At 35.3% G+C, this 20,774-nt stretch overlaps 1 protein-coding gene across 14 annotated transcripts in view; it reads right to left on the bottom strand.

The window, feature by feature from the left end:
* LOC105829589 (actin-binding LIM protein 2) overlaps nucleotides 1-20,774 on the bottom strand; it is a 29,900-nt gene that overhangs the window by 3,875 nt on the left and 5,251 nt on the right. The window contains exons 1-14 of one of the 14 annotated variants that reach the window (XM_036285184.1): nucleotides 19,997-20,640; nucleotides 11,307-11,467; nucleotides 11,022-11,187; nucleotides 9,853-10,084; nucleotides 9,236-9,554; nucleotides 7,719-7,790; nucleotides 6,885-7,068; nucleotides 6,265-6,524; nucleotides 5,864-6,125; nucleotides 5,647-5,730; nucleotides 3,947-4,047; nucleotides 2,474-2,543; nucleotides 1,125-1,207; nucleotides 751-798 (exon numbers count right to left, since the gene is read on the bottom strand). In XM_036285184.1, the coding sequence (XP_036141077.1) occupies nucleotides 766-798; nucleotides 1,125-1,207; nucleotides 2,474-2,543; nucleotides 3,947-4,047; nucleotides 5,647-5,730; nucleotides 5,864-6,125; nucleotides 6,265-6,524; nucleotides 6,885-7,068; nucleotides 7,719-7,790; nucleotides 9,236-9,554; nucleotides 9,853-10,084; nucleotides 11,022-11,187; nucleotides 11,307-11,467; nucleotides 19,997-20,096 (2,127 nt within the window). In that variant the 5' untranslated portion in view covers nucleotides 20,097-20,640 and the 3' untranslated portion in view covers nucleotides 751-765. The other 13 variants (XM_012668581.3, XM_012668589.3, XM_012668596.3 and 10 more) reach the window with 13 other exon arrangements.

Below are 20,774 nucleotides of genomic sequence, written 5' to 3' on the forward strand. Positions count from 1 at the left end.
TAAACAATGCTACAGCCATAATTTTTTTGAAATGCGAATAATCTTTCAAGTGCAAATAATATATATGCTATACATGCATATTTTACAATTAAAAAATAATTTTGTATTGTATGAAGAAAATATTTGTCTATTAAAAAATATACATACATTTTAGTTTTAACACGTAAAATATTTAAATATTAAATAAATGTACTATTAATAATAATATGTATAATATAATATTGACCAATCCATTTTCATAAAATATTATTTTGTTATAACGCATTAAAATATTGATATAATATTAATTCCTTATATTATTTGATAAATGATTAAACATCTTACTCAAAGTTATATAGAAAAATCTTCAATTATCTCTATTTCTCAAAACTTTCTCGCAATATAAATTATATTACATTAAAACGCAAAATAGATAAAGTGACACAACTGATCATAAAGCTAAATAGTGCAAATTGGATAGAAATAACTTGATTAATTAACTTGATAAAAAAAGTATAGAAACTTTTATGATACATCGAATATGCAACATAGAGCAAATTAAAAGAACAGATGATAAAAAATGCAGAACTTAAAATAATAGCAAAATGTACAGCATGCATGCATAATCATATATAACATTATATACACAATATTTTACAGCGTGATAAGAACGAATAACAAATTATATATAATCATACAATACGTTTAAATAATATGCATATGCATACGTAAATTTTTCAAACATACGAACTGTACTGTTTTGTTTCTCTAGACGTATGTGTGCATTTAATGCAACACATCTGCGATTATAGAGACGTGCTAAAATGTTAAATAAAATTACATTTGCAAAAGCTCCATTTATTAGAATAATCAAAATGAGCACCATATAACTTTTAAAAACATAAATCTTTACACCCTTAAAATTCTAGAAAAAAAATTGTTTCAACAAATCAAAATAAATAATTATTTAATAGATAATTATAATAACTCATAAAATTAACAATGCTTCAAAAACTTTTAGTACAATTCACAAGATAAAAATAATTTTGAAATTAATAGAAAAAGAAATATTTTAAGTGCATAACTAAAATTGTTCTAATTAACGGAGTTCTATTGTGAAACAGATGCAAAAACAAGCTACAAACCATGCTAATTCGCCGAGAGTAGTATGGGGCTGTGGTACATACCAATGCCCGTCGATCCACATCCGTGATGCTGCCTGTTGATACTAAAATTAGGGAAAAATGTAAAAAAAAACCATGTCAAACCATGTTGCACAAACCATTTCCTATGCTAACTACAATCTGTTTTTCATCAATCGTGTTTCCTTCTCATTACTCGCCTATACCTTTCACAATTTATGCGTGAAAAAATGCGCAGAGCATCACAAAAGTGTATTTATTTAATTATTTAATTACAAGTAGGCTGAATAATGTTGAAGACACGATTGTTTCATAATTCAACAAATCTACTGCAGTTTCAAATTTATAAAAGAATTGGTTAAGATCTGTAAGAATGTGTCAACAACGATTTTAATAATTACGTTATGTACATTTCTTTTTATTCGAGGAGTTTGAATATAATATTGTAATTCTAATTTCTAATCAAATGCAAAACATATTAATAAATATCAGCATCTCCACTTCTGACACTTTCTTTGATATTTCCAGAATCAATATAATTTATTTTATCGCTTTCTTATTAATTTAGCGCAATTATTTATCTGAAAAAAATTAATGTTTAAGCACACCATTAATAATCTATGATTATACATCTCGTAGTTCATGATCAAATAAGTGTTACTATGATAGTTTTTTTAAATAAACAATGTTATATGACGATGTACAACAGGCCAACGTACGACGTACAATGTTTCACAGTGCGATAGCTCGTATGGGGTGGTTAGTAAAGCATGCAAGAACAAGACAAAACGAAGTAATGTATAAAAAAACGATAAAGTAGCAGCACGACGCGCTCGTAAAAATCGCCAGCAATTCCACCATAAATTATGCGTGATGAGATAATATGCGTAAGTTTGAAATTCTGGAAGTCATGCATCCTTTCCAAAACATAAATGCTTATAGAAACCTCGTTATAAAAACTATAATTTCTAAGCCAAATAATTGATAATTATATAAATCTTTGTAAATTAAATTATAATTAATTACAATTTTTAACAAACTATCAAAATATTAATTTCAAGTTAAAAAACAAGAAATTGAAAAAACAACACAGTGAAATTTCTATTAACAGAAAACTGAGTTCATATCAAAACTACAAAATTCTTTTTGGCAGAAAATTATGTTTTGCGTACTAAAACGCCTTAAATCAGCGCTGTTAATGTAATCTTAGTTCGAAACAATTAGAAATTCTGGTTTGATTCACGTTGCATCTATTTAATTTGCGAGCGCGTCAAGCTTGGGAAGCGTAAATTGGTGAATGGGCCAACGTGCAGTGGGGACCGGCGTCGGTCGGCCCTTGTCGTTTTACTCACTGTCCGATTTGCCAGACGAGAAATCAGTGCTGTGCGTCTTGTCGCCCATCCCGCTGAACGAATAGTCGCCCTAGACGACAGAAAAGCGTTATCTTAGAGAGGCGTGTTCCGCTCGACCGCCACGGAGTTGACTCTATGTATACTCTCTTCTATATACGTATTATTGCACTATCAGCGCGGTGCACGTCGCATCGCAGACTGTGACTTGCGGTGCAAGACTTACAGGGAGAGCAGACACGGAACCGCCGGTCGACGAGAAGGTGTGACTTCGCGGTGCCAGACCGTATCCCGGCTTCGGGATGTGCCGAAGGGAGCTCACAACTGGTTTGCAAATCAGTCAATTGACAGATATTACTGATTAGTTTCAGCGGTGGATTTCAATTCACTCAATCTCCCATACGAATGCCCAACGTTCGCTTGCCAGATTCTTTATACCCGTTTAACCGTTTAACACTATCCGAAGCCATGTCACTCCCTCGTGTGTCCCAACCCAAGATCAACCAACTGTCAAGGGATTTTCCCCTATCTTTGCGCCTCAACAATGATGTACTTGGTGCTTTGCGTTTTACAATGTTCTTCATAAATCCAAATCAACGAAAAAGAACAGATATCCGTTGATATACATGCGACATAATTCTACTATAGATTGCTTAATTTATCTATTCTTATATTTTATATACACAAATATCTCTTACAAAACTAACAAACAAAAATAACAAATAAAGTATATCTTTAGTAAATATTTGAGAGAACAAATTAAAAAAGACGCATCAATAGCGTCGCTAAACATATTATACAGAATTATTTTTAATTTCATCGCGTGTAACAAAGGATATCTGTGATAATAACAATTTTAATCATATTATCGCACCCCATCGGTAAATGGCGCTTAAAGATATCCGACAGTTTCGAGTGCACAAAGCGTTCACTCTCAAGTAGAGTGTGCGAGGCAATTCGCGATTAAAAAAACAGATACATAAAAAGCCAGCACCTGCGTGTAAGTGATAGATTCTCTTCTCGTAAGCGCACCCGCCGTGATGACAAGTCAAAAGCTTTCCTTTCTTACTGAAAACGCAGAAATATAAATTTGGTTCTTCAAAAACAAAACATTTATATATTATGTTATCGTATATTTTACAATAAATGATGCAGATAAACTACTCTTATGTTATAAAAAAACTCAATATAAGATAAAAGTATTTATAAATAAAAAAATATGAATTTTTATTTCTTCATGGAAAAATATACATTTTACATGCTTAATTTACACGTGCAATTTACAATCCTTAATTGCATAAAAATAATCAAGTGGTATTATAATACTAAATTTTTTCAAAATAAAAAAATGAACTAATAAGTAAAAAAAATGAACTAATAAGTTGGGAAGCTTAAAAATAAATGGATAAAACTTAGAAGTGGACTTGGTTTGACTTGGGACCAACGGCGGGCGAATTGGAAAGTTTTCGGACTCACCGAATGATAGTGCCTAGTGGCGTTTGGAAGAGTGCAGGCGCGCTGAGTACCAAGGGGTGGATAGTTTCTGGGAGCCGGGGAGCGCGCCGATGACCTCCCAACTGCCGCCCACGCAAACACAACACAAACACAAAAACACAAATAGAGACAATAGTAGACGACAGGTAGTAGCATCGTGTGACTAATGTAGATTGCCGTAGATTTCATTAAATTTAGAACGCTAATTTAGAATTATTAATGGAATTATTTATTAAAAATAAATTTCTTCGTAATTTTCACAAAAATAATTCAAAAGAACATTCAAAAAGACTACTTTTGTTAAACATAATGTAATTAATCAGCGACATACATTCTTTATAACAATAATAGCAATCTTTGATTGGTATCTGTAACATCGTGTTTTGTTTCTTAATTGTACCATATTTTAATACTACATAAAATTGGATTAATTAAAAAACGTTTCATATTAGCGTTCTAAAAATTAACTGGTAAATTGAACCCAACATTGGAAGATACCGTGAAGCAAAGTTTTGAATATCTGTCAGAAAGCAAGATGTGCAATGCAGAAAAGAAATAATTATCATGCGTAATAAAATAAAATAATTATATTACCGAATTATCTTCCAATATTGTAAATAAGATTTTTAAAAATGCCTATAAACTCATCTTAAAAAAGCATTTTAATATTAAACTTATTCATTAATAATTCAAATGCTAATTATCAAAATCAAATCAGAGCTTAGCTAGTAGATATTGAATTTATTATTCTTAACAAGACAAAAAGCAGAATATTAAAAATAATAAAATATAGTTCTTCTAATGTAAAAAAATATTGCAAATATAAATAAAAGATATATAATAAACATTTATATATCTTGTAATAATTTCGAGTAAATGTTAAACTTTGCTTAAATTTATATAGAATGGTTACGATAGCGATTCACGTCTGAAGCACACAGCAAAAAAATAAAAAATAATGATAAATTGATATTTTTTTTTAATCAACTTAAAGTTCAGTTTAAATTCTAAAGATACAATGTGTCGCAAAAATGACAGTAATGTGCATTGGAACAATAATGTGTCGTGTATGATAAATTTCGTGGTCCCAAGTACCATGCAAGATATAAAACAGAAATTAATTACCTCGAGAAACGATTTCCAGAGCTAAAATTTGCAATAGCGATATATATTTAATTGCTCGATATTTCGAAGTATCGGTTGATACGCCGTTCGTAGTTCGATGAAAAAAAAATGATAAGGCAAGCACATCGAGGTAAGGGACGATAACATGCATAGGTAAAATACATCACCTGTTATATTAATTGGGCGTCCAGTATGTATGGTTTTTTGGTGCTACACACCACTTAAAATAAAGTCCTGCTCTCGAGCATTACATACTGTTATCATCATTTGTTAATTAGCGTGAAACCCTCCCACATCATTTAGTTTATAGTTTGCATTGGCAGAGTCGGTCGTGCTCCGCAAAGCAAACTTTTTTTAGTGATAAAATGGGACCATTTTCGACCTCCCGCCCTGGGAAACCCCACTATCGAGACTTACAGTATTATCTAATCAATGTTACTTTAAACAGTAGAGAGTGGTATGTTAGTGTCATGTGCGAACGTGTGGACATGTATGAGATGATCGTTACTTATGTTAATGACACAATTACGAGCGTTGCGTGGCGGGCGAAAACTTACCGTTGTAACTAGGCCCGCTGGATCTGTAGCTGAAACCATCGTCATCCTCCCAAGGTCGTGCATGATCAATATTTCGTGAAGGCGCTGTATAAAACATTTTTTAGATTATCTTTTATATAAAGACGATGTATCCTTCTCTTCAAGATATTGAATTAATTCGTCAAGTTATTATCTTTATATACATCAAAAATACACTAAAAGTATAAAATAAACTTACATGCACCGACAGGACTCTCGTAGCGCAATCGATACGTTGGTTCTCTGGCAGCAGATGGTGTCCTCGAGGCATTTCTAGGATCAACATTCGCAGCTCTGTGTCTCAAATTCTCTCGATCTTTTTCACGATCTTGCAGGAATACCTTAGCTATCCCCGTGTCGATCTTGCTTAATTCATCTTGCTCTTTTTTTAATTTCTGCTCCGCCTCTTTGATATATGTTTTATTATCCACATCATCCTCGTCATCAGATGTAGGTACTCCCTGAATTAGAAGTAGGCATTGCGAGGCACGTTAATTAACAATATAATATCACTGGCAATTAGCATTATTAAAAGATTAAAGGGAAAAGTAATGTTATATAATTTCAAAAATTAAAAGCAATAAAATATCTGACACTTACCTTGTAAGTGTCAGACCATCGCCTACGTCTTTCAGGATCAGTGTAAGGATACGGCGGAGCGGGGAAATCATCTCTCTCGATTGGCGGTTGGGCTCCCGGGGGTGGTTTCATAGCATCTGGATAATGCGCTAATTCTATCGGTTCATCGTTGTCCACTTGACTTGCCGGCGATTTCGGTCTGGTGTCGCTCAACGCGTCAACCAAAGCTCTCATTCCTGATCTACTGCTGCGTCCACCGCTACTTCTTATCGAACGAGATGCTGTGCAAAGAAACAAATGCGTTCTCATAGAGGGATTAATAAATTAACTCTGGAGAACAGTTCTACATTGATCATTAAATATAGAACGATATAGAATTAAAGCAAAAAATGTTTTAAATGTTTCATTTAAAATTTTAATGTTTCATAAATTTAATTTAAAAACTAAAAAAATCGAAATTTCTGCTTCTAATGCTCAAAATATTTAAAGCAATGATTATACTTGACTACATAATTATAGTATTATAGTATTTACAGTTGATTATATAACTTTATTAATGTCTAATTACATAATTCTTATTAATATTTAATTAAATTGAATACACACACACACACACACACACACACACACAGAAAACTTACAGCTAGGTCTATGGAAATGCGGGCTAGTGGGAGGTTTATCGTACGGCTGAATCGGACGTCTCAGATATCCTTGACTGGGCGTTTCAGTCAAGTACGAGTAAGTATAAATCCTAGATACATCTTCCACCGGTCGTCCGTATTCTCGCAGGATCAGGCCGGGACTTCCAGTTCGCGCGGGATAATACTAAGGCAATCAATATGTTTTATCATGTTGCGGTATAGCATATATTTATATATTTGATTTGTTATTCAATTATACAAAGTGCGGGAGAAATAGAGAAATATTTCCTAAGATAATTTGATTTTGTAATTGTTTTTTTCTTTTTCTTTCTCTTTTTTTGCAAATAAGGAATTAAAATTCCTTCTTCTTATGTTTATACTCGAATTGTTGACGCACTTTTGTATAAAAGAAAAAAATACAAAGCGAGCAACTCTGTCAAAAAACTTTTTTTTTAATAATATTTTACATAAATAAAATTTTTTATAATAAATAAAATTTTTTTCTTCGCTTACGTACACTACACTTATCATCTTAACAATAGATTAAAGTGATTAAACGCATTAAAATGATCAATAATACAGATTTTTGAAATTTTAAAAATCATTTTGTTTTGTTAATAAACACTAAAATATCTTTTACTCACTAATAAATATAACTCGAATAATGTTTCAATAATTTTATTTTTTATCTAACAGATCGATAAAATTGAAATAGAATCGTAAGTATTTGACAGAGCGAAAGCACGCGTCGCTGAGAAGAGGTAAGTGATACCAAAAGTGATACCAGAAATACTTGTCGAGAGAGAGTGCTGTGCTAAGTGACATATGGCATACCTTGCGACTGAGGCTGCTGTAAGGGCTGCACAACGATCCGTTCAGACTTGGCGTGCGTGACCGCAATGAAAACTATACATAATGACCGTGCGAAAAAAGTAAACAATGATTAAGAAAAGCGATAATAAAAACTTAATCAAAATCAAATATGATAATATAATGTTTGATGTTTCGCTTGTTTCCTATACATCGAGGCGTGCGTGAGACAAGAAAGTGATAAAGTGATAAGCCAACTGATCTTGGAGGCAAAATCAAGCTATACACAAAGCTAACAACATAATTTTCTCTTAGATTCAAAGTGTGTTCTGCTCTATATTTCCACTATACAGAATACTAACACATGACATACAAGAATAAATATCAAATGACAAAGTGTTTCGTAGAAGAGTTTGCTAGACTAAAAATATAAAGTAATCTTTTTTAATATAGAGTCTCATCGTATTATAATAAGAAAGAAATCATAAAATAAACTTTCAGAAAAATATTTAACATACGCAAAACACTTCGCTTTCCTTATAAAATAGATGGTAAATTCAATTATGCATACCATTTAATATATAATGCAACTAAGCAACTGAGTAACTCGGATGCGAGTGCTAAACATAAACAGCATGCATTTCTTTATTTTCTTATATAAAACAAATACTATGATTATCAACAACATATATAGACATAACATTATGCTAACTATTGAATCATACGATGTCGAACTCTCGACTCTCTCATTTGAAAATTGATATATAATCAGTTTACTGTGATTCTTCAATAAAGTTTTTTATAACAAAAGATGTTAAGTAAATAATTAAGAAAAGATGTATTTAAAAAATATAGTTTGTTCTATATTTTCTGAATCAAAAAGGAATCAAAATTAGACACTCACGATGTATTACGATTTTAGAACGCTCCGGAATGCGATGCTATTTCCATTCACCGTTTGAGATATGTGAGTGTCGCTTCGACGATATAATGTTTTTCCGTCGTATATACCAAAGAACATACTATTCAATTACAATTCGTATAATTTCTATCATTATAATGAATATACCTGCCTAGAAATGGCTGAATGTTGTAGGCAATACTGCATATCAAATAATCTGTTAAATAACGTGTAAGTTATGCTTTGCATTAGTTGTAAAATGGAAGGCTTGCTTTTATTATTACGCTACGTTAATATTACGTGAATCACAATAATTGTTATAAATTATACAAAATACAAACGCTGTGTATACAGCAATTTTTTACTCGCGATAAGCGAGTCAAGTATAACAAAAGTATAACATAAAATAAAATAGGCAAAAAAATTAATGCTTTTTACATATGTTAATTTGATAATTAATAATCGTATAAGATCTAAACAATTAAACATATTAAGATCCAACGACTTCGTCAAAGTTTATGTAGTTAAATTAAGAAAAAAAGCTTTAGCAGTAGTTTAAATCAGTTATAATATGCACAAATGTACAGACTAAACATGTCTAGACAGCAAATCACCGATCGCACTGCACAACCAGACTTACCTGCATCTCCGAAGCACTGCTGGAAATTCGCTCCGATTCTCGATGTTGCGGAGTGTGAGCATCCCCATGTCCATTCACGATACCATTAGGTCCGGTAGGTCCTGGACCGCAGCGTGGGTGCCATATGGCGGCACCCTGAAGGTACATTTCCTCCCCGTCGCCAAATGGATCGCCACATTTCGTACAACGAGCGCAGGTCGGATGGAAATGATGATTATCGCCGGCCTGCAAGACCTTACCGCTAATATAACGTTGACAATAGGCGCACTTTACTCCAAACTGCTTCTGGTAATCCTTCTCGCAGTAAGGCACGCCATCTCTGTCAAAAAGAAAAATTCAACATTTCACACATTTTAATCATATTCTTTTTATCAATTTTTACACTGATTTGAGTTTTAAAACAAATAAAAAAATTCTAAAAGTACATTTATTAAAAAGTAAAATAAAGATTGTCATTAAAGTACATTTGTTATCTTTTTTCTGGAGACATATTTATCCCACTAGAAACTTAATTCTTAAACTGTTTTAATCCTATGACTCGTAAAAAGTTAAGTAATGTAATAATTTATAGATAATCAATTAAAATGTAAATTTGCATAGATCAACGCGAGACTTACTTTCCCATGTATTCTCCGTGGAGAACGGTATCGCAGCTGTGACACTTGAAGCACCAGACGTGCCATTGACGATCGAGCGCGACCAATGCCTGACCTTCCCTCAATTGGTTTCCACAACCGGCGCAAGCACCAGGGTCAGTGTGTCCGCCACCTTTGGTACTGGCGCTATTGCCGAGCGGCGTGGAAGCTTCACGAACCGGGATACCAACGCATCGGTGACATAACGCCTGACCTACGAACAATATATAGTTAGTAAAGATCAATGAGATCAGACAACGGATCCCTATCATCATTAACCTTTGCGCTGAATAACAATTGTCTCTTCTATAACGAAATTTGTCATCCAATTTCATTTATAACTACAATCCTTTCGCTTGAGAGAAAGTAATTCCAGATCGTTCTATTATTGACTGGATTGTTGATTGACTGCATTACAAAATATTCGATAAGTTACTGCTTCATATCAATAATTAAAATATGTAGTGGTATATACAATAATGAATGTAATGATTTGAAAAAACAAAACATTTTTCTGAATCATCTATATTTTAAATATTCGAGTTAATAAAAGTAGAGTTTAGTTTAATATTTTCTCTTTCAATTAAATAACATTTTCCAAATTAAATAATGATAAATGGAATTCACTTTCGTTTTCTTAACGATATTTTGATGAAGGACTCAATGTGAAATCCAGCATAATTTATTCGTAACGTTTAATCGGCCTTAATTTCTTGAGAATGGGTGACATGCACCGTTATAGTGCACGATAAAGTGATGCATGTCGGATGCGTCATGTCGGATTTTTACCTTTGGCCGCGTAATTGTTACAAGGACGTACGTAGTAGACGCGCGGCCTCATAACGGTAGAGTAACGATACAACCGAGTGGCAATTTGCTTTAACAGATTGACTGTCACGCTAATTGTAAAAGCTGCACTAAAGAGAGACACATCGGTTACGTAATAACTCGGTACACATCGTAATTCACAATTAGCAGAAACTGTTGACTATTTGAATCTTCTACGCGTCATTCAGTTCAGTGTTCTCATTTCGTGTAAGAAACGCCGTGTTATGCCAAAAAACAATACATGCGTTAAACAAAGATACAGATCGGATACTGCCTCAATTTACCCCTCAATATATAAAAGTAAATTGTTTCATCATGTATACCTTGAACGAGGGACACTTTTGTTCCCTGTCCCAGCAATGGTTGCCGGCATCTTTGGCAATGGAAACAATTTGGATGAAAAGCGTGCTTCTCGCCAGCTGTCACCACATCACCCTCCACGTACTCTCCGCAACCAGCACATCGCGTACCCCAGCGCTCCCGATAATCCTGACAAAAAGAATAACAAACTCATTGAATTTTCCGCTGCAATTCTGACAAAAAACTTTTTTTTATATTTTATTACATTTCAAAAAATGTCTGAAATGTCGAGTAAAATAATGACTCACCTTGGTGCAGTAGTAAGATCCCTCACGTGCGAAGAAACCACCCTGTGCCAAACTGGCGTTGCACTGGGCACACTTAAAGCATCCTATGTGAAAATATTTGTCCTGTACCCGCAGTACCTCTCCACTGCATTTCTTCTTACAAGACTGACAAAACGTTTTACCTAAAACAAGATAACATTCGTCATTTAAGAAGTGCTCCTTTATGGATCATTAATTTCCAGTCTCTAATATCCAAGAATAGATGTGGACATTATCATAATTCGCGAACAATCAACCATAAAAGCTGTTATTTTAGGGCAAATAGTTTTAAAGTAAATGTAATATTTGTATATTTAAAAAGATATTTTTTAATATTTGTAAACTTTTAATTAGAATAATTGTTTCAAAAATTCAAACTGACAAGAATTTAGATCTTTAGAAACATTATTTACATAATACATCTTTTCAGAGAGATAACTAAATAACATCTTATTTCTTATTCATATCTTTATTGTTTATATATTATGAAGTGATAATCGAAATGTTTCTCAAATTAAATAGGTGTTATTTGATATTATTAAATTTTTTACTTGTAAAAAACAAACACATTTAATAATAATATAAATTTTTTAATAATAAAATAATTAGATATATGCAAAAATATTTAACATATATAATAAGGTACAATTTAATTTCTAATCATATTACAGAAATTTTATTATTATTTTATGATATATGAATAATTCTGTCCTGCATGATAAGACAAAAATTCGTCGGGCAGACAACGTGTTAAATAAAACAATTGTTAATGATGTAAACTTTTCTCCGTAAGTGTACGAGAGGCACAAGCTAAAAATAACGGGAAGAAGACATCGTATGAGTCATGCACCTGTTTGCCCGTGCGTGCCCGATCATTTGAGATTTCTTTGAGTGCGTTTACACCAACAATGGCGACTCGCATCTCCCACTCGCGTGGTCATCGGTTCTCGAAACGTACGTTAACTTTCAACAGTTACGTAACACACCTGTCGCCAGCTGAAAGGGAACACTACTCGCCTTTAAAAAGAAGATCGGACCACGCATTCTAATATCGTTCTCTATTGAAACGGTTTGGCTTAATAGAATAAGTTAACAGAAAAATCCTATTCTCAAAGAATCGATGTTCGAATCTAAGAGATCTCTTCTAACCGTATAAAAACTATATAACAGATTAAAGACAGTTTATTTATCTTAGACTGCACGTTAACTGTTAATGACTGTTAATGACAAATTCTTGCGAAATCATTTTAAAATAAAAGTGAAAATTCTAATCAAAAAATGTCGAGATCATACTTTTTTTATGAGAACCGTTCAAAGCTTAATCATACTGTCACTTATTAGTTGTTATTTAATATTATAGATACATATTTTTATATTTAATATTTATGTAATATATATATACATATTTAATATTTATTTATATAATGGTTATTTTATATAATCTTTTTATACATATTATTAAATAAAAATTTATAAAAATTAATTTTGAAATTTTAAATGTACAAAATTTTTTCTTACAATATTCCGCATATATTTCTTTCGAATAATATTGTAAAAAAGATTTATCGCACTTTTTTCTTTTTTTATATAGTAATCTAAAGCAATTCTTTTTATATATTCATGTTCACGTTTGCCATTATCCGTGGATTACATTTGTAACACAATGTGCTCGATTTGTACGTGTCGCGAATTAATATCGCGATCAATCGGAACGAACACGTCGCCCGAAACATGAGTATGATGTATTTTGACACAAATATACATGTACATACGAATAACATAGATGCATTATTCATTAGAGTCGGATTTTGGATAGAACTTAATTAGTACTTCGCGTTTGCATTTAACACGTCTTCCTCATTATATTATATATTGTTACGCTAATTTTTATCAAAACTTGGTGTGCCCGAATCACATTAATTGCATTCTTGTACATAAACTTATCAATATCAATAATATAGTCTTGGAAATGCAGAAAAAATGAAAGCTTTGTTAGATTTCTTTAAGTCTTTTTTTTTAAATATACTTAACTGATTGTGTTAATCTCATATTCATTTTTGAATGCACGTATTCGTGTACTTGGCATATCTTTTTTACTTAATAAAAACGTTGCTTAATTTTAAAGTAAGCAACGTCTCTATGAACATATGGCACTTAGTAAATAATAAATTAAGTTTGAGTCAAATATAATGTATGATTTCTCTTGAATTTTTTAACTCCATTGTTTTACTCAAATTAATAACACATTAACTGGAAGCAACGGCGACCGTTATAAAAATGATTGAAAATAACTTGAAAATTGCATATAATTCAACACAATTTAACAGTGTAGTTTATTCCATCAAGAGACGTGAATTGCACGATCGTCCTTATTACACAAATTGTTGTATGTGGCGAGTTGAGCGCTCTCACTTCCGTCATCCCACGTGTACATCGAGGAAGTTCACAAGAGTATGTCAGATAGTAATTAAAATAGAAGGAAAAAAAACCGCGATCGTGATTCCCGACGAGTTAAACGGACGAATGAAAACTCACGCTGGAACAAGTGCTCATTCTGTTCGGTCATTCGGATCGATGACTCGAACTATGAGAAGGCGCGATGAATGTGGTGCCTTTATTGAGTTATCGGTTGTTTTGAACGCGTCCTACGATAAGTTATGATATATCTGTAGTGCCATTACGCGCGTGGCCGGAATTATCGTATGAAATGTCGGAGGGATGGTGTACGTTCCTCGTGGCGCAGTCAATATTTAGAGAGGCTGAACTAATAATCTATCTCCGTTTGCGCACGCTGCACCGAATCCAGAGTTGTTCCGCGCAAAGATCTAATGATTGTGTACAGAAGAGGAAAAACTACACGGGAAGCTACATGTATGTACGTTCGCTGCGTTTCTATTCGATCCCGTTGGCGCGAAACGGAATTTTTCATTCCACAAATGTAGAGAGTGCGACGAACTAATTATCCGACATCCGTGAATTCCGCGGCGGATGCCGGCGCGGTCGATTTTTATCTGTGGAGAAATTGAGGGACAACTATTTCCTCGTTGAGACAAGTAATTGATAAAAAAATCTATTGAACAATTCAGCTTCGAATTGCCTTGATAAACACTGTTTAATATCAGTTAGATGTCTTAATAGAAAATGTAATTTCTGAATAATTGCGATTAACAATTTAACAAATAATTCTCTAGATTTTCAAGAGTCTCAATATTTTTGTTACACTTAAACTCTCCTGACACGTTTGTTTCATATACGTCAAGTTATATATCTAGCATAAATCATGTGCAGAAATGTGATCTCTCCGGCAGTTTTACTTCGTGAGAATTCCGTGTGAATTCAATAAAACGAAAGTAAATGTCGGTGTGCCGTGGATATTTATAAACAGCGGCTGAGAAAGATGAAAAAACGTGCATAAAATCACAAAGCCGGGAGGAGGTAAAGGCCGGATCTCGCACGTGTCTCTTAAAAATATGGGATGACATCACAGTTCTCTTCATACATATGACGTCATCGGATCGTCGAGTTAAAGTCGACGAGTGCGAGCAGAGAATCCTCGTTACACGTAGACAGATCAAATTAAATGCATCCGCTTCGTGTCGTGATATCTGGATGTTGTCAATTTCAGGAACGATACTTCCGAATCTAACAATGTCCATATTAGCAGCAAGAAATAATGATCTTAGCGGTGGATAAATGAACAAGGTGTAGCGAAAGATAATTCCTCGAAAATATTCCTCAAACATATCGTACGCGTTTGACTTAACATTTCCGACTTAGAACAATGCGTGCCGTTGTCGCTGCTTTCTCTGCTTCTCGCTGCAACACAGGAAGGGCTCGAATAAAATCGAAACTCACGACGCGAACGCTTAATCGAACGGGGCCAATCGTCCATGAAGTGACACACCCTTGTCTGCACGTCGCATGTCGTTTAATTTACGGCACGCTTTAACTGGGGCGAAAAATCTGTTGCCAGAAAAAAAGAAAATGAATAGCTCGCTCGATAGGCCCAACTCGGACGCGAGCGAGCGATAACGGAATTTATCGTCCTCGCGATTCGCATGCGAAACACGTCAACGGACCGCATTGCGCGATAACAGTGTGTCGATGTCACGTGCGGCTCGAAAAAAACGATAATAAAGTCATATCGGCCAATCGAGTCATTTAATGAGAAGACAGAGGGGAATTAATAGAAACTTTTCCCGATTTTCCAAATGCTTGAACCACGTTCTCTTATTATTTCTATTTGAAGCTTCGAAATAATTACAATCGGATTGAAGCGTGAATGTACAGATTCTTATGCGAAATAGTCAGACAATTGCGGCGGTACAATTTGCGAATTATATGTTTGACACGAAGCATAAACTCTGAGTCATAGCGTATGTGTGCCTTGACCACGTTGCTAATTAGTAATTCAATATTGAGATTACTCTCGCGTTAAAAAGACGCCGCGTCATCCGGGCGTGTCACAGAGCAACCAGTTTTTTGTGGTACGAGCTATCACCTGACAAACAACTACATTCTTCTGCGTTACGCGAAAAGACCATCATCTGGCAAAACTTCTACCATCCGCGATACATCCCGTCGAGAGAGTTCTCGGAGGATTACGATATCCGTCAAGAAAAAAATCAACAAAATCGAAATTAATTGAAGAATAAGGTCCCGTCACTTATCGCTACCACTCTACATAGATAGTCGTGCGGCAACGTGGTATGTTAATATGATTCATAAGTGGTCTAAATAGGATGTGACAAAGTGGGGTCAAACGCTGCGACCCTGGGCTGCCCTGGTCTCTCTCTCTCTCTCTCTCTCGTTGCACTCTGGGTCATAAAATCGAATCCTAATCAACCGTGCAATGATTATCTGCCGATCGTATCTAATCACCTTGCATTTTTCTCTGAGCGATCAGTCAACGTATGTAGCTTTCAGTTTATATAAATCAAGAAAACTTTCACTGTTAAAAATTACAACGTTATGTCACTTTCTCGTGTCTTTCTGAGTATCTTTCTCCTATTTACTAAACCGTAAAATGGATATAAAATACTACGTTAATTAATTTTAAAAAAAATGCAGAGGCGAAATCTTCTTATTAAGAGAAATATAATCAGATTATTATTGCTCATTTAATTATTGTTATTTATATCGCAACATTTTTCTTTCTTTTTTTTCTGATTAAAAAATTTTGTACTGTATTCTTGAAGTAGAGATAATCTGCAGCGTATTTCGTTATATCGTTCTGTGAGTTCTTAAAATATATATTAGGCCAAGTTAATTCATACGAAAGAAAATTTGGAACTCTGACAACACGAAGAAAATTAGTAATGAATCACGCGGAAAATATCTAGGCGTCTATAATTGCATCTCCAAGAAATAATTTGTACTCGAAAATGTGGTACTTTTAAATAATAAGTTACGAAACAAGATTTAAGCCTTCGGGCCATCTTATTACGTGTCCTGATTGGCTCGAATAATTATATTACCAATCGTAACCCAATCGTAAAACGCCTTGCATGCGTGCTAGCATGAAAAATCATATCATGTGTCGAAGGCTTTATACTCGTTTGCATCAATGCGGCTTAACTTTGCACTCGGTTCAATTTACTTTCCATCTTTCTTCCAGTTCGCAAAGGATTAAAAAAATATAGAAAGTAAACTGAACAAAGTTTAAAGTAAAGCTACGTTTGTACAAACGGGCCTTAGGGCTAGATGTACATTATTTTCATCGTCAAATTTTAACAAAATATGAAACAACAAAAAATCGTTCGAGAATTTTTACTCGCAGACGTCGTTAAGCAACATGACTATTGTATTTTGAAACTAACAAGGATTTCGTTATCTCGACGAAGCAAACATTAACGATAACTCGAAAGAACAAAATCGAATTCTGTTCAAGCTATGCTTACAATAGGTATATGTAACTTTATATTATTATATAACTCAACAATAATGTTCGTATGGCGTGATATAACGGAAGAACAGAACACGTGTTGGATTTCGCTGAAATTCGCACGAACATGCATTCAACAGAAGAACATCTGCAGAACTGCTATGTCAGCAGATAGAAATTATTAAGCATTCTTTTTCCTACTAAAACCGTTAGGTTTTTGTTTGTATTATTGCTTTGCCATTGTCTTTCCTGTATTTTTAAAAATTCAGAAAGTAAGAGTAAATAAATTTTTACCATCCACCTTTCTACCAAAATCGCTCTAGATTTTCGTTCATACTTTTAAAAGTTCGCAAAAAAATAAAAATTTTTTAATAATGTAATTTTTCCAATCAATGTAATCATTTAATTTTTACAAAAAGAATTATAATATCGTCTGTCATCTTTGAATGTCGGCTTTGTTTGAACGGACAATCATTCGCGAACGAAGAATTAAAAATGTAATTATCATACGTGCCTAAACTCGCTCTAATGAAAAAGTGTTAAAATGTTGCACTTCAATTATCCCGCGATAACAAACTAATGTAACGCACAAGATTGCGATCAGAAATTGATAATTCATAGATATGCGTGCTGAACAATCGCTTCTCTTTATACAAATGTTATATCAAATTTCTAGATAATAACCGTCATTTTTCAATTAACGCATACCATTCTTCCAAGAATAAAAAGCGTTAAAGATAAAAATGTATATACTGCTGAATTATCAAGCTGTTAATGGTAACAACGCGATAGCTGTGGTTTTTGTAGCTACCTTTACTTTATCGTGGTCACTTATTTCCTTGATATTATTCTAGCTTTTACAAGACGTGCGCTAATTCAATAATACTTCATGCGCAAACCAATTTATTTGGCACAAAAAGTGACCGCATGTAATAATTTTAAGTATGTACGGTATAATTTTACAATATCAGAGATATGCAGAGTAATTCAACGATACTTGGCGATAAAAATAATCGTATTCAGTTAGAATTTTATGGAGCATTGCGATATGTTGCAGCGTACGAAATGTAAAAATAAAGAAGTTTCTTACATCGTATAAGTACTCTACAGTTTCTGCCCAATCGTTTCGTACAGTTCAAGGCTGCGCATGACGTACAATTGTTACTGCGGATAGCTCACAGAGAGAGCGATTGATGCAACGCGTGCAGAAATACATATTTCGGCGCGTGTTTATTGTATGACGATTGACCGACGGCTACTTAATAATACATGAAGCCGGCAATTAGTATCCCACGACAAGTGCGGAGGTAAATGAATTACAAAACGCTCGTATACTACATTCGCGATGCGCGCCATTGTAGTCGATAGTGCGAACAAGAGCGATTACTGCATCCTGTGCGTGATGTAAAAAATTCCTCGCGAGCCAATGTTTTACCGTCGCTTGCTCAACTGCAACCATGTACGTCAACAGCGTTGTATCAGCGAGAAATGAGTACTTGGCGCTTTTAAACATTTCTCACCGGGACGGTATGTCAAAGATAATCTTTAGCCCAATCGATTACGAATTCTCTCGCGGTTTCTTTTTCTACTGTAAGCTCAACGTAAGTCGTAAGATGTTAAATTTGGATTTAAATTTGATGCAAACCAACGCGTTTGCAATCATAGAATCTTAACGGAGCAGGAGAGCCAAAATCGAGAAAACGGAATGTCAGCGACACCGCGTCCGATTGGCGTTTCCATCGCGCCGTGGAATGCATTTTCCTCGTCGGGAGCATCCTTCGGGTGGTTAAAAATGTCCCCGGGCGGGCGGCGCGGCGCCGCGTCACGTTTCCTCGGATTTGTCCCGTCACGAACGACGAAAATCGTGACGGGGAGATATTCGTGGCCGAGAGAGAGGCGGCCGTCGTAATATGCAAATATCGCCTTCTGAATCTTCTGAATACCGCGCGGGGATGCCTGCTCCCGCGCGTCGTGTGTAATTTAAGCGTCGAGTCGTGTCGCCGCGATACGTTAAACCAGTCGTGAGGCAGGTTGATAAGACGGACGGATAATCGTCGTAAAATACCAGTGGCGGACCCGATCTCTGCATTATCGCATCGGGTTTCTCTCATCGAGTCGGACGATTTCGTCTCCCCCCCTCTCCCCCCCCGGAGGGAGGGGGCGTGGCTCCAATTTCGCGAATCGCGAAACAAAAAGCAAGATCCCTTTCTCTCTCTTTCTCCACCTGGATAGTCGTAATTATTTCACATTTAATTAACAGTTTGTTGGAAGTTAATGCGTTCACCGGGACGATAATAGTGCTAATGGATTTCGAAGATTAATGAATATTGATACAATAAATATCTCGATGTACGCTTCATTCGGCACTATCGGCTCCGGTGCGGGTTTCACCCAATTTTTCCTATTCGATATCTATCGCCATTATGCAAACAGGTACAATGAGATAGTGGTAATGGGGAAACGATTACCAAATTAAAAGATAACGATATTGTGTCGGGAATTCAAGAGACGGTTAAGGGGGCCATTGTGCTCACCGCTGTGCTCCATCTAAATCCCCCGTTACTCTACCGAGATCTCTAAAAACAACGGCCAAAGAAAAAACGAGACTCGCCAGATTGGAAGCCAGCTGCGCTTTTTATTTAGCATTGTCATCGGCGATTACGTATAGATCTGCAGAAATGAACGGAAAGTAAAAAAGCAACGACCGCAAAACGAACGGAGCGAATGGAGACGGAAGCGACTTGTCGGTCCCCGACGGATCGCATCCCAAGCATCCCAAGACCCTTACCTTTTTTCAACGGTTTTTGCTTGTGCTGGTCGGCGTCGTCTTTCTTGACTCCCGCCCTGCTTTCACTTGCTATCAAGCTCTCGCTCATCTTCGACTTCATCGTACCTGCCGCCTGCGTTGCGTAACTTTCAGGGACACGAGCCGCGCCGGCATACGCACCTCTTCCTCCCGCTTATTTCTTTTGCGATGTCGAGATAAGATAACGACTTAGGTCGAGCTTCTACTCGAACGAGCCGCTCGTGTCGATTTATGCCCAGTTCGATTTTCCGTGAGATCGCTCAAACTGGAAATCCGTCATGGATCAATATCTGCGTCTTAACAGACTTTGTCCAAAAGTCTTTCAACGGTTCGGTTTAAGATTTCTTTGTGACACTCTATATGTATCGTTACAAACTGTACGTCATGTAACGTTGCATAGAGATATCAAATTCGCCGAAGGCGATTACGTTGTTTGTCAAGAGCGATAGTCGATAATAGCGCGGCTAATTTTTCACGAGAGGTGCAAAAACGACTCGGGTTCTATTGTTCGGTATGCACGTGGGAATTTTTAGACGATTAATCGACCGTTCGCCGAGGACTGAGTCGAATGACGAAGCGCCCACTCCGAAATGTAGGTATGGCGAGAAAACTGTTGACGTGACACAATCGCGATGCACGTGCCAATACGATCACCGCGGCTGCCGATCGTCGACTGCCGGACCAGCCGACCGCCAGTCCAGTCGTGAAGAGGAGACTCATGCCTCGTCGAGTCCCGATTGTCAACCGGTACAGTCGACGC

This window comes from Monomorium pharaonis, chromosome 4 (assembly GCF_013373865.1).
Source record: "Monomorium pharaonis isolate MP-MQ-018 chromosome 4, ASM1337386v2, whole genome shotgun sequence".
NCBI classification, from domain to species: domain Eukaryota; kingdom Metazoa; phylum Arthropoda; class Insecta; order Hymenoptera; family Formicidae; genus Monomorium; species Monomorium pharaonis.